The sequence below is a fragment of the Elephantulus edwardii genome, unplaced genomic scaffold, assembly GCF_000299155.1.
Source record: "Elephantulus edwardii isolate Elephantulus edwardi_28Jun2011 unplaced genomic scaffold, EleEdw1.0 scaffold00034, whole genome shotgun sequence".
NCBI classification, from domain to species: Eukaryota; Metazoa; Chordata; class Mammalia; order Macroscelidea; family Macroscelididae; genus Elephantulus; species Elephantulus edwardii.
Window position 1 is genome coordinate 12,465,747 of NW_006399784.1, and position 15,643 is coordinate 12,481,389.

At 37.7% G+C, this 15,643-nt stretch overlaps 1 protein-coding gene and 1 pseudogene across 1 annotated transcript; one reads left to right on the plus strand and one right to left on the minus strand.

Annotated features, from left to right (window-relative positions):
• Positions 1–4,716: 4,716 nt before the first annotated feature.
• Positions 4,717–5,691, minus strand: LOC102858315 (eukaryotic initiation factor 4A-I-like). The gene has a single exon (XM_006884488.1). It carries the CDS (start codon positions 5,671–5,673, stop codon positions 4,717–4,719), a length of 957 nt encoding a protein of 318 aa, XP_006884550.1. The 5' UTR covers positions 5,674–5,691.
• Positions 5,676–6,017, plus strand: LOC102858725 (annotated as a pseudogene).
• The last annotated feature ends 9,626 nt before the right edge of the window (positions 6,018–15,643 follow it).

Here is a 15,643-nt window from a genome sequence, read left to right on the forward strand (position 1 = left end):
CCCTGGCATTCCCTGCTTTCAGCTAAGATCCATATAACATCAGCTACAATAGCCCTAGTACCGCGATCACTTCTAAACCCAGCTTGGACTTCTGGCAGTTCTCTGCTGATGTTCTGTTCCAGTCGTTTCTGGATAATCTTCAGTAAAATCTTGCGTGCATGTGAAATCAATGAGATTGTTCTATAGTTTCCACATTCTGTTGGATCACCTTTCTTTGGGATGGGAAGAAATTTAGATCTCTTCCAGTCAGTTGGCCAAGTTGTTGTTCTCCAGATTTCTTGCCACAACTTGGTGAGCACGTCCAGGGCAGCATCTGTTAGCCGAAATACGTCAATTGGCATACCATCTATTCCTGGGGCCTTATTTTTTGCCATTTCCTTCAAACCAGACTGAACTTCTTTCATCACCATAGGTTCTTGCTCATATGTTGTCTCATGAAATTCTTCTGTGTCTGCCAAAGCAATACTTAAAAGCCACCAAAGTTCCCTACATACTGATGAATTGTATGATCTGCAACATGATGGGAGTATAGAAAATTTAAGATCAATACTAGATTTATTTTACTCATTTAGATTTCACAAGTGGATCAAACACAGGTATTCACTTTCTTAGAAATAAACACCCCTCTCCCCTCAAATCACAACCTTTTTGTAACTGTTTTCTTTTCTTTAAAATAATTATTTAATCTTTCTTAAGTTAAGCATTATTGAAATCTGGTGGTGCAGTCTGGGACTGGGAGTGCCCTGTTAAGTCAAAAGTGTCAGTTTAAATCTATAGCTACTCTGAGGGAGAAAGATGACTAATCTCTTCCTGTGCAATTTATAGCTTCTAAAAGGTACTGGAGGATCAGCTATGAGGCAAAAGCAATAAGTTTGAAGTCTGAGGTTTCTCAATTTTTTTGGACTATTTTTTTAATATTACACATCAAGGGTTTAAGTAATACTTTTTGAGATTGATTAATACCTTGAGAGAGTTAAGTGTTTAGAAAAAGAGAACATAAAACGTGGATTCTATCCTTTGAATCAGGCAGCAGATACATCTTATTGGGTATACTCAAATCACTTTTTAAAAAATATTAATGAATAAAAAGCTCTTAGAAGATTTTCACTTAATTTGGCTATAATTTCCTTTCTCAATTAGACTTTAATCTTTCCAACTGAAGTTTATAGCTTTGGTCACATTTGATTTATATGGTCAAAAAGAAGAATCTTAACAACATATTTTATAACTGAAGAAGATTTCTTCTATTTTTCATGTAACTCCCAGTAGCTACACCATTTTCTTAAGTCTTCAAAAGAAATTCCATTTTAGACTAGACACTAATATGGAAAATTTTATGCCAAGTTATTTTACTTTTTTTTAAGTCTTAGCACTATGAAAGAGAGAGAGGTGATGGAAAGTTAAAAATCGTTTATAGATTAATTGAGATTTTTTATTATTTCTATTAAGCACACACAGACACATATTTTCCTTCCAGATGGTCTAGACAGTGATTATAGTGAATCTACAAAGTACATATCGCAAATTTAATTTTATGTAAATACATATTCCGAATTATTTTTGCTTCTGGAAGGCCTGGTGTTTGAGATCTTCTCAGTATTGTATAATTTAAATGCAGCTTATTACAATGCTTTGAAGGGAAGCTGGAGATACAGCAGAGAAGTTTATCAGCTCAACTGTAAATATTCAGGAAATGTGAGGGAGAAAGCATGAGAGCAAAGACCCAACTCTCAGCAGACACAATTTCTTCTGCATGTACACTTCTTACGGACTTCAAAGGGTTTACTACACAAAAACCAGACTCACAATACAGGGGAGGGAATGAAAGTCTGCCGACAATTGCCAGTTGCAGAGTCTCAGCCAAGTTTTATAAACTTGGAAGATTTTGTCTTTGATTTTTTTTTTTATCAGTTAAAAATGTCTGGAATGAATGGAGTCTTTCAAAGGTTTTAGTTCTCTACACTTTAGCAGAATAAAATGAGTTGGACTTCGAATTTTCATTAAATAAGCCCAAATACAATATATAGCTATAAAGTATCAAAACTTTTTCAAAACTTGTCTGTGTATTTGTTAGAGAGCTCTGATGGCAGTTTGAACCCACCAGCAGAACAATGGGTATTCTCTTTCTATGTGATTTACAGCCTCTGAAAACCTGCTGCGAGGTCAGCTATGACTCAACAGCAGTGAGAGAGACAAACAATGAGAGAAATACATTTAAAAGAACTCATAGCATTTTAGATTTAGATAGACTTTGCCAATGATTAAGTGTAGAGTTTATTTATTTTAAAGAATGCAATATTTTGTTGTATTTTTTTCTTCCTACCTAGAATGAGTAGTTCATTCCACAGTCTACTTTCCTCATAAGTTGTATATTTCAGTTATAGATTTGATCACTTTTCATTTGTTACTTTGTTGTTGTTGCTCTTATGTGTCTTATGGTCAGCTGTGACTCACAGTGACCCTAAGTACAACAGCTCTGAAGACTTCCCTGTCCTGAGACAGTCTCACTCACCCTGACACCCCAACTTCCATAACCCCAGTTACTGTGTAATCTGTCTCATCTGGGCTCTTCCCTGTGTTGTCCCTCCATGCTTCCAAGCATGATGTTCTTCTTCAAGGACCAGTCTCTCCTGGCCACATGCCAAAAGTATGTGAGATGGAGCTTCAAAATCCTAGCCTCCAAGGAGAAACTTGGTTTCAATCCTCTTCAAGGCAGACCTGTTTTGTTTTCTTGGCAGTCCATGGTATGTTAGAAAAAGAAAAAATTAGTTTAAGTTATAAACCACAGAGAAAAAAGTCATCCCTAGTGCAAAGCAGGATCAAAAATAGAACTTCAGAGACTCTTTTTTTTTCTATTTTGGTCTTTTCAGTGTATATAGTCATTGTCTTTGAATTGTTTCTGACTCATTGAGATCTTCTAAAGACACTTTCTTAGATTCCTCTAGATGTATCTGAAGGAAGCAATAACCTTTCAGATTAGCCGCTGATAGTGTTAAATCAAACTGTTAAACACTAGATAGGGAAAATAATAATATCCAAGTGGTTGTCTTATTATTTAGCATCAATTTTCTATATCGAAATTGTTGGAGGTAATTTTTTTTCAGAGTCATTGTGTTGTGTATGTGTCTGAGAATATATGCTTATGTATGAGTTTCTGAATAACATAAAGGTGGATCAGTTGTGATGGCTTTAACAGAAGAAGCTGATCCTTTCCTGTTATTAAACCAAGCCATCCTCACACAGAGCCCATCAGTCAGGAAGGGAGAGAGGTATGTTTGATCTTACATATGCTAAAACATTCCTATCCTTCACTGCTTTTCAAGTAACTGCCTGTTAATTAATTTGACACACTGCAACACAATTGATGGTCATTGTTTCACTTTAATTAGAATGTCTCTCTTTGACTTTTGTAAATAGCAATTGTATTTCTGGTTCCATGTTTCCAAAACTCTGGTGTGATTTTGCTACCTATCTTGTTTTGTAGCCCAAGAGTTACTTTGAATACACCCATCTGCCATATTGACGTCAAGTAGTTCATATTCAACTATCATAACAACTGTTCTTAACTGATAGCTTCAAATATCCAGGAGATGGATTGAACATAAATGCTCTCAGCATAAATGACTTACAGTTCAGATTGTTTGTTTAAAAAATGCCTAATTAAATATTTTAGGTTGCTGGATATGTTATCGATGCAACAACTGACTGCTAGGGTTAAAGAAAGATTTTTTTTTTTTGTCTGTTGTTTATGAAAGGTTTTGTTCAAAAGTTTAGTTGGGTTTGGTATGGTACCTATTTGACATATGTCATAATTTCCACTTCAATATAGGCACATATACACACAACCAGACACTATCTTATAAAGAATCTAGGATTCCTGTCTAGTGTACCATATCTCCTTTGTATTTGAGTACAAAGCAAAGAGTTGGAGACTTGGTCTTTCCAGAGTAATCTCAGGAAAAATTCTGATGATTTACTTTCAAAAATCAGCTATTGAAAACCCTGTGGAGTTCAGTTCTCCTCTGTCACACATGGGATTAGCACGAGTTGGAATGGATTTGTGGATGACTGGTTTATAGGGCTTATAGTTAGTTTTGGTACTATTTGGTTAGAAGTAAATCTTAACTGAAAGGAAATAGTTGGCTCTGTGGGTGAATCATAAAAATGATGCTTTATTCCTGTGTAATTATCCAAAGGAGAAGATTATTGCAGCAGAAGTTTCCACTATCAGATCTCTTCATTTCCACTTAGATTTTTTTCATTTTTCTGACATCCTTGTAATCATCAAGTAATGGAGAAAAGACTTTGATAAATAGAAATATCAATGCTTCAAATTATTTGAAATTTGTATATTAGCCAGAAAATTGGAAAGAGCAAACTTCAGAATACTAATTGGGTTTTAAGGTTTTGGTTTGTGTGTTTTTAAAATTCGACAGAAAGAAGACTGAAAAGCTGATGCATTTGAACTAGAGTGTTGAATTAAGTTGCTTGGACAATGGCATTTTCTATTAATATTTAATACACAGATGACTGCTAGAAAAATGAACAAATATGTTTTGGAAGTACAATGCTAATGCTTCTTTGAAAGGAGGATGGAAAGACTTCATCTCAAATACTTTAAAGCTGTTTCCAGGAGGGGTCAGTTTCTGGAGAAGGATACCATGCTCGGGAAAAGAGACAGCTCGTAAAAAAATAGCAGAACCTCGATGCCAATGACTAAAGCCCCAACATAGCGCTGACTCTTAGGTAGTGCATTATGGGGCAGTGCTTCATTGTGCTCTGTATGGTGTTACTGTGAGTTAAAAATAACCCAGTAACACCTATTAACAATAACACAAGGACATGCATTTTTTCAGTGAGCCAGTCAACCTTCCTTCGGGTGTTAATGAAGATGACGGCCTGGGTGATCATTAATGTTTCGTACAAATCACACAGTGTGTCCAGCTTCCACTCCTCACGTTCCACATTGATGTAGAATTGGCGGATACCCTCCAGGGTCAGTTCTTCCTTCTTGACAAGAATCGGAATGGGGTCCCTCATGAACTTCTTGGTCACTTCAAGCACATCAGAAGGCATTGTAGCTGATAACAAAACTACCTGGGTGTTGCTGTTGAGCTTCTGGAATATGTCATAGATCTGGTCCTTGAACCCATGGCTTAACATTTCATCATCTTCATCCAGCACAAACATTTTTATGTATTTGGGACAAAGGTATCTTCGATTAAGCATATCAAATACACGGCCTGGGGTACCAACGATGATGTGCGGAGCCTCCATCTGCAGTTTCTGTACTTCAACACGTACATTGGTGCCCCCAATGCAGGCATGGCAGGAGGCACCCATGTAATCTCCTAATGCCATTACCACCTTCTGTATCTGCTGGGCCAACTCTCGAGTGGGAGCCAGGACCAAAGCCTGGGTGGCCTTCAGATCCAATTCTATCTGCTGTAGAATTGATACGGCAAAAGTGGCTGTTTTCCCAGTCCCAGATTGGGCTTGAGCAATCACATCATAACCCTTGATACAAGGAAGAATGGCTCGCTGCTGTATGGCAGAAGGCTTTTCAAAACCATAGGCATAGATGCCTCGGAGAAGGGACTCGGAGAGGTTCATGTCATCAAAGCTGTCAACAATTTCATTCCAATTACTCTCGATGACACCTTCTGGCTCCATTCCATCGGGATTTCACTGTCTCTGCCATACATGGAGATATGGACCAAAAGGAACGAGACGTGATCATGAGGGAGTTCCGTTCTGGCTCCAGCAGAGTTCTCATCACTTCTGACCTACTGGCCAGAGGCATTGATGTACAACAAGTTTCTTTAGTCATAAACTATGACCTTCCCACCAACAGGGAAAATTACATTCACAGAATTGGACGTGGTGGGCACTTTGGTCGTAAGGGTGTGGCTATTAACATGGTGACAGAAGAAGACAAGAGGACCCTTCGAGACATTGAGAACTTCTATAACACCTCCATTGAGGAAATGCCCCTCAATGTTGCTGACCTCATCTGAAAGGGGCCATCTGTCCTGCTATAGCCCTGGCCCAGGGTTTAATCCTGGAGGGCTGGAGCAGGAGGGGGCAGGGAAGGGAGCCAGGGGATGGACATCTTGTCTTTTTCTTTTTTCCTTCCCCCCCCTCTTTGAATAAATGTCACTTTTTGAGGCAAAAAAAACCCCCAAAAAACAATAACACAAGGAAAGAATCAAAATGGATACCATATCTGTCATGCTTTCACTTGGTAATATGTGCACTACTAAAGGGAATAGGAGTTCAAAGTTATCTTTTTGATCAATACTCACTTTATTGTTGTTATATGCTGCTGAGTCACCTGGGACTCTTAGCAACACTATGCACAATAGCTCTGAACCCTGTCCCATCCTGAGTCAATCTCACTGTCTCCAATACACATACCTCCATTACCCCAGTTACAGTTCAATCTATCTCCTCCAAGGTCTTCGTCTCTTGCACTTTCCCTCCATCTTTCCATATATAATGCCCTTCTTTAAGGAATGAACCCTCTGGCAACATGCCCAAAGTAGATGAGACAGAGCCTCAAAATCTCTGTCTCCAGGGAGCAGCTTAGTTTCACCCTCTCCAGGACAAACGGGTTTGTTCTCTTGACATTCCATTACATTCTCAAGACTCTTCTTCAGCACCACAACTCAATGGCACCAATTATTTTTCTGGTTTTTTAGTCATTGTCCAACTCTCTGTTGAATAGCAAGTAATTGAGAAGACCATGGCCTGGATCAGATGCATCTTAATCTCTAGACTGACATCTTTGCTCTGAATCACTCTGGAGAGGTCCCTGACAGCAGATTTTCGTCAGGTAATTTGTCTTTTGGTTTTGTGACTGCTGGTGCCAAGAGTGTTCCTTATGAAACCAAACTAGCTGAAATTGTTAACAATCTCAATCTCTTCTCCATGTATCTTGGTACTGCCAGTAGGCCTTGTGGTGAGAATTTTTGTCTTCTTGTGGTTGAGCTTCAATACCTGCGGAAGATTGTAGTCTTTGACCTTCAGCAAACTTTACAGGTCCTGCACAGTTTGGGCAAGCAAGTTTGTGTCATATGCATACAGGTTGTGGATGAATCTTCTTCTAAACCTGATGTCACATTCCTTCTCATAAAGTCCTCTATCCTGAATGATCTGTTCTGCATATAGATTGAAAAGGTATACAAACAGGAAACATCCCTAACACATTTCTTTTCTAATTTTGAACCATGTAGTGTTTCCTCACTCTGTTCTGATGAGTGTTCCTAGTCTGAATATGAAGTTTGGATGAACATAATCAAGTATTTTAGGATTCCCTATGCTTCTTTTCAATGTTAGTAAAAATTTGTTGTGGTTCACAGTCAAAAGCTTTTGCATAGTCAATAAAACATCTTTCACCTTTAAAACAACTTGCGGATTTGAACTGCCTGCCTTAGGGTAGGCAGTACAACTACCTGCTGAATAGGCTACCAGTGAACCCATTTTTACCCAAAAGTTGGGTCACATTGTGTAATTTATTGTTGTTGTTAGGTGTTGTCAAGCTGAGTGTGACTCATAGCAAGACTGTAAATACAAGATCTGAACCCTGTGCTATCCTGTACCATCCTCACACTTCCTGAATTGCAGCAGTCACCTGGTTAAAGGTCTTCTTGTCCTTCACTGACCTCTACCCTTCTGAGCATCATGTCCCTCTCTAAGGAATAGCCCCTCCTAGAAACCTGCCCAAAGTCTGTGAAGCAAAACCTCATCATTCTTGCCTCCAAAGAGCACTCTGGATGAACCATCTCCAGGATATATCTTTTTTCTCCTGCTGTTCCATGGGATGTTCAGTGCTCTCCTTCAACAGAGCTCAAGGCATCAATACTCTGTCATCTATATTCATTGTCTAGCTCCCAGATGCACAGCAAGTAATTGGAAAGACTGTGAATCAAACATACCTTAGTCCTCAAACTGTCATCATTACTCCTCAATAATTTGAAGAGGTCCCTAACTGCAGATTTTTTCCTTTCTTTTCTTTTTTTTCCAGTGCAATCCATCTCCATATTCACTGAATGCTGATACTAAGAGTGTTAATTGTGAATCTAAGCAAGGTGAAGCTATTGACAATTTCAATCAATCATGATGTTGTTTATTGGTCCAGGGGTAAGAATCTTTTCATTTCCTCTTCCTTAACCTGTGCTCTTCATGTGTTACTGTACAAAAAAGAACCTTGGGGATGCAGTGGTTCAATCATTTGATTGTTGACTGAAAAATCTGTATTTTGAACTCAACAGGGGAAACTGAGCTTGCTTATACTAATATTTAGAGCCAGTTCTATGGAGTTGATATGAGTCAGATTGAACTTCCTGGCAATGCATTTTGTTTTGTCAGTCCACAATGACTAAATTTCATTCTTCCATTTTCATACTATGTTCCTTTCATTTCCCTGCCCCTCTACAGTATATCTCTCCCAGGCCGTAGGAACTTGTGTCACTAACCCAAAACCCACCTCTCTCAGCTAATTTGGATTTATCGGACTCCCAGAACACTTGATTGTGCTCATGTGAAAACTATACTTGGACCATGAGCAGTCATCAGAACAGAACAAGCAAGCATTGCATGGTTCAAAATCAGGAAAGAAGTGTGTTAGGAATGTGTCTTGTCTCCGTACCTTTCAGTCTATATGCAAAACAGATCATTTGGGATGCTGGGCTTTATGAAGAAGGACAAAGGCATCATAGAGGAACACTGATCAATAACCTACATTATGTAGATGACACAGATTTGCTTGCCAAAACTGAGGATGACTGGAAGCATTTGCTGCAAAAGCTCAAGAACTACAGTCTTCAATATGAATTGAAACTTAATGTCCAGAAACTATAAAGATTCTCACCATATGGCCAATTAGCAGGACTATAATACAAAGAGAAGAGTTTGAGATTGTTAACAATTTCAGCCTGCTCAGCTTCACAATCAACACTCTTGACTCCAGCAGTCAGAAAATCAAAAGACAAATTGCATTATAAAATCTGTCAAGGATCTCTCCTAAGAGCTAAGGTGCACTGATGTCAGTCTATATACTAAGGTATGTCTGATCCAAACCATGGTCTTCTCAACATATGACAGATGGATAATGACTAAGGATGACAGAAGAATAATTGATGCCTTTCAGTTATGGTGTTAAAGAAAAATATTGAACATACTATGGAGTGCCAAGAAAACAAACAGATTTATCCTGGAGGGGATGAAATAAAGCTGTTCCTTGGAGGCAAGGATTTTGAAGCTCTGTCTCACATATTTGGGGCTTGTTGCTACCAGGGACCATTCCTTGGAAAAGAGCATCATTCTTGGAAGGATGGAAGGACAGTGCAAGAGTAAAATCCTAAAGGAAATGGATTGACACAGTCTTGGGGAATGTTAGGGAGGAAGAGAGGGCCTCTGACCAGGACAGATCACCTAAACTCCAGATATGTGCAAGCCTCCAATGGCCTTTAATACAGGATAGAGAAAGCTCTCCTGTATTTGGCCATACAGGTTTGAGAAAGCTCATCACCTGGGAAGTTTGTTGCTGCATCTCTTGAGATGGGAGTAGTCTGCATGAGGCTGAGTTTCTCTTATCCAATATGCATGTCCTACATCTGCAAACCCACCCTATCCTGACTTCCTGTTTACTTGTTTGTATATAAGTGCACTGCAGCCCCCAATTTGAGCTGGATTGACTCTCTGAATGGCTCCTGGAGTGGTGTGTCTCTGTCGTGCTTACCCCCATCAGGGTGTCACTGTTTGTTGCCGGCAAACGGACAGTGACAACACAGTAACTGGGCATTGGGGATAGGTATATTGGACACAATGAAATTGGCTCAGCATAGAATAGGATTCAGAGCTTTCGTGACTATGGTCAATATGCATCACAAACTACAGAAGGCACACAATAGAAACAACTACTTCAGGATGAATTGTAAAATATCTTTTAAGATTTGCAGTCTTTGAAAGTAAATAAGTATAAAATAAAAACTTGCTAAAAAAAAGTTTACAGTCTGAGAAACCCAATGGAAGGCCATGGAAAGGTTGGCTCCTATTTAATGGCAATGTGTTGTTTGGTTTTTTAATGTGTAATCTGACTTTTTTCTTGATTTTCTCCACTAAAATATAAATATGGGATGATTTGGTTTTTTTAGTACTCTAAGAGACATCCTTACATTTCTAGCACTTTATTATTGAAAATATTTTATAAATTGTGATTTTAATGCACATTTACAAAATAGATTCTCAGTCATTCATTGATACACATTTTCCTCCCTCTCCTTTCATTCTACCTTCCCAAGTTCACTTTGTAATGAACTTCTTGTTCCAAATTGTCAATTTTCTTACATATAATGCCAAATCATACATTCTTACATTCTTTTCAGACAGTCCTTTCCCTGCCTGTCCCAGTTCAGGTTTCATTAACTATCAGCTCATTTTCTCTTCTGTACCTCTCACTCTCATGTCAATCCTATTTTATAACAATAATGCTATGCAGTATTTGTGCTTTTGTTACTGAGATATTTCACTCAGCATCATGTCTTCCAGACTCACTTATTTGTGTTTTACAAGTTCATTGTTTTTCAATCCTGCTTAATATTCCACTGTGTGAATAAATGATGACATTTCTATCCATTAATTTGTTGACAGTTAGGGTCTTTCATCTCTTTGCTTTTTTGAATAAAACATCAACAAACATGAGTATGTATACATCTGTTTGCATCACAGCTATGATTTCTTTAGAGTATAGTCTCAGTAGTGGGATAGCTGCATCAAATCATATCTCTATCTCTGATTTTTTGAGACAGTGCCAATCCACCTTCCACTGTGCTTTCAACTTCTTATATTCTCACCAGGAGTGAATGACATTTCCAGTCTCTTCACATCCTAGCCAGCATTTGTTGTTTGCTGCAATGTTGAACTTTGCTATTGTTGCTGGTGTGAGACAATATCTCATTGTTGTTTTGATTTGCATCTCTCCAATAGCCAGGAATTTTGGTCATTTCTTCATGTATGCAGTTATGAGCCATCTGAATTTCTTCTTTGGTGAAGTGTGTTTTCATATCTTGTGCCCATTTTATAATTAGGTTTTTTTTGTTTTTTTCTTGTTGAGGAGATGGGGTTTTCTAGAGATTTTATAAATCTTTTATAAGAGTTGAACTGCTTCGTAACAAGTGTAACTGGAAACACACACCAAAAAAACCCCTTAGAAAAATATTACCCATCATTACTGTAAGAAACAACTAGACACCTGGGAAAATGGAAGACTATACCATGTTCATGGATGTTGTTGTTAGGTACCATAAAGTCAAGCATGACTCATAGTGACCTCATGAACAAAATATCTGTACCCTGTTCTATCCTGAGCCATCTTCACACTTCCTGACACACAAGAGCTCATTTCAGCAATCATGGTGCCAATTCACCTGGTTAAAGGTTTTCCGCTCCTTTGCTGACCCTCAACCTTTCCCAACATCATGCCCTTCTCCAAGGAATAGAACCTCCTAGAAACATGTCCAAAGCATGTAAAGCTTAGCCTCATCATTCTTGCCTCCAAAGAGTACTCTGGCTGCACATTCTCTAAGACATATCTGTTCATTCTCTTGGCCATCCATGAGATGTTCAGTGCACTTCTCCAACACAAGCTCAAAGGTGTAAGTTCTTCTTCTGTCATCCCTATTCATTGTCCAGATCTTGGATGCATAGCTAGTAATAGGAAAGACTATGGCCTGTATCAGTTGCACCTTAGACCTCAGACTGATATCACTACTCCTCAATAATTTGCAAAGGTCCCTAACTGCAGATAAAGAGGAGTGTGGCATCAGGGTTGGAGGGAGACTCATCAAAAACTGATGCTCATGGATAGATAAACTCAATATCATGAAAATTACAATTGTACAGTTAAGTGTGAAAATGAAAATGAAAGCAATCTGTAAGTTCAATGCAGTCTCAACACAGATACCAATTCCATTCTTTAATGAGATGGAAAAGGTGATTTACAGTTTATTCTGAAATAGAAAGAGACCCCAAATAAGAAAAACACTACTGAAAAAAGAGAAACAAAATAGGAGATATCCACTCTCTGATCTCAAATCCTAATAGACAGACATAGCAATCAAGACAACAGATACTGGTATAATGTCAGACATATATATCAGTAGAGTAGAATTTAGAACTCAAAAATCTACTCTTCTATGGTCAACTGATTTTTGACAAGGAGACAAAATCAATTAGGTGTAGAAACATTGGCTTCTTCAATAAATAGTGCTGGAAAAATTGAAAAATTGTATGCAGGAAATTGAAGCAACACACACACAGCATAACATACACAAAAATCAACTCAAATGGGGCAGGGAACTACAAGTAAAACCAAAGACTACAAAATTCATCAGAGAACAAAATAATAACAAATCCAAAGCCCTCTCTATATATAATCTCTTTGAGATATTCAATAGTACCTTGGTGAAATGTGACACATAGTAATAGATATGTGTGTATGTGTGTGTGTTCCTTCATACATACACACAAAACACCCCAAACTAGATTTTAAAGCATAAGGGAAAAACCTACAACCAGGAGATGATAAAATGAATGGAACCTTCTAAAAATCTAATTCCTATGCACATCAAAAAACTTCTTCAAAAAGATAAAAAGGAAACCCACAGAGTACGAAAAAAATACTTGGCAATGACATATCTGCTAATGAATTCATATCTAATATAATTTTTTTAAAAATTCCCTTTTATAATTTTAGAGTCTAGAGTGTATGCCTGATAGTAAGGATTCCATAAACACTAATTGGAATTAAATTTATTATCATGTGTAGTGTTATATAGCAGACCTAACACTGCTAAATTCTAGACTGCCAACAGAAACAGGTTTGTAGTGCAACACAACCTATTGACTATACAGAAGAAAAATCTGCCAATAATATAGAAAATCCTATAGGCTGTTCTACTCTGTTAGAAGGGATTTCTATCAATCAAAATCAACATAACTACAACTGGAATGGGTTAATATCATTTGTAAAATCTCAGGGCTGCCTATATTTACTGAAGAAACTACCATTAGAAGAAAAAGAATATTTTTCTAAATTCTGTTTTACAATAGAACAGCTATCTGTGGCCTTTGATCAATTAACATTATTCTTATTGGCAAAGTAAAGCTTTCTGTCTAAAGGGAATGGGCAACATGACCTCTAAAACTATTCTTTCCTTGACAAATGGAAAATGTATGAGATATGTATAATTAAGTAAAATCACTAGCAAATAATTAAGATCAAACAAAACCACCCCAAAAACCACAAATGACATTGAATCCTCTATAACTCACTGCCATCCTTCATCATGTTTCCCAGGCTGTAAATCTTTATAGGAGAAGACAGCCGTCATTCTCTCTCAGTCGGTGGCTGTGATATTCATCTGCTGACCTTTTTTGGTTACCAGCCTGACATATTGCCCCATGTTCTTCAATGAGGGCTAAATTGTTATAATGTGATGTCTGATTATTTCATCTATTATACTATTTCAGAATAAAATAATAAAGAAATGCCTTCGACATATTAAAAAAATAATCTGAAAGAACAACTCAATAATTTTTTAGCTAGAAATACTTGGATGATTTTTCTTCTCATTTTTCGATGCTGAGTTACTTCTGGGAATATCCAGAAATGAAAGAACTCTAAGACATGAGGTCACAGTAACCTGATTTTGTTCTGAAGGTGACAGATCCAACAGAAAAAAATTCTTTTTTAGCCCTAAAAGATACTTACTTCTGTTATGGGAATGTTTTCAATTTTGTAATAGATAGCAGTGTCACAGAGAAAGTTAACTATGACTTCATTCCAGTTTTACAAATGGCAGTCAGCATATTTAATACACATATGTAATGACTAGTAAATATTCAGACTTTAAAATGCTCCAGGGTTCTATTGATGCTCTATGTAGAAAAAAAAAAGTTTTTTTACATGAGATTTGATTATATAAAGTGAAAGAGTTAAGGAAGTTTTAGTACAACTAAAAAAATTATTGAAGTGAACATCCTAGAGATACTTTCAAGAAATCAGTGATAAGTACATGAAGAACACTGAAATACAAATTGTTCGGGTCCAGATATTTGGCCTTGGCTTCCATTACTTATTGTCACACCTGCGTAACCAAAGGAGAAATAGGGAAAATCTCTTTCTCTTTACAATTTAAAGGAAATTTACAGCCTTGGAAACTCAGTAGTGGATCATCTAACTTGAGTAGATTTCTCCTTCTCTGAATCTCAGATGAAATGCATACTTTTCAAAATGTTGTTGTGTACCCACAGCTGACCCTCCAGTGGGTTTACAGAGGTAATAAATTACAAGGGAGAAGATTGCTCATCCTTCTCCCTTGAAGCAGTTGGTGGATGAGAACCATGTGCCTTTGGGATGGTAGTACAGTTTGCAAGATGAGGAGAATAATATTTGTCTTGTTGAAGAACAAATTCAGGCTTCGAGTTGCAATACTTAATATACTCTGGGCATAATATTAAATGATCCAGGAAGCATTAAAATAAGATAGAAGGAATATATAAAATCATTCTACCAAAAGTAATTGGCCAACACAGAAGAATTTCATGAAACAACATATGAGCAAGAGCCTGTGGTGATGAAGGAAGGAAGAAGTTCAAGGCTGCTCTGAAAGAATTGGCCAAAACAAGGTTCTAGGAATTGACCACATATCAACTGATATATTTCAACAAACAGATGCTGCCCAGGATGCTCTCACCAAGTAGTGCCATAAAATCTGGAGGACAACCACTTGGCCAGCTGACTGGAAGAGATCTATATTTGTTCCCATCCCAAAGAAAGGTGACCCAGCAGAGTGCGGAAATTATCAAACAATATCACTGATATCACATGCAAGCAAGATTCTCCTGAAAATTATCCAAAAGTGACTGGAACAGCACATCAACAGAGAACAGCCATATGTGCAGGCTGGATTTAGAAGAGGCCATGGTACGAGGGATATAATAGCTGATGTTAGAAGGATCTTGTCTGAAAGCAGATATTGCCAGAGGAATGTCTATTTGTGTTTCATTGACTATGCAAAGGCATTTGAGTGTGTGAATCACAACAAACTGTGGCTAATTCTGAAAATAATGGAAATCCCAGAACACTTGATTGTGCTTATGTGAAACCTATATTTGGACCAGGAGGCAGTCATCAGAACAGATAAGGAAACACTGTATGGTTTAAAATTGGGAAGGGTGTATGCCAGGGATGTGTCTTATCTCCATACCTTTTCAATATAAATGCGGAACAGATCATCTGGAAGGTTGGGCTCTATGAAGTGGAGTGTGGCATCAGGATTGGAGGAAGACTTATCAACAACCTGTGTTATGGGGATGACACAACCCTGCTTGTTCAAACTAAGAAGGACCAGAAACACTTACTGAAAAAGGTCAAGGAGTGAAGCCTTAAGTATACATTGAAGCTCATTATCAAGAAAACAACGCTTCTCATGACTGGGCCAATTGGCAGCATCACTGTGTCTGGAATTGCTAACAGCTTTAGTTAACTTGACTCCACATTCAACATTCTTGGTACCAGTGTGGTGTCAGGGACCTCTCCAGAGTACTGAAGAGCAAAGATGTCAGTCTAAGAGACTGA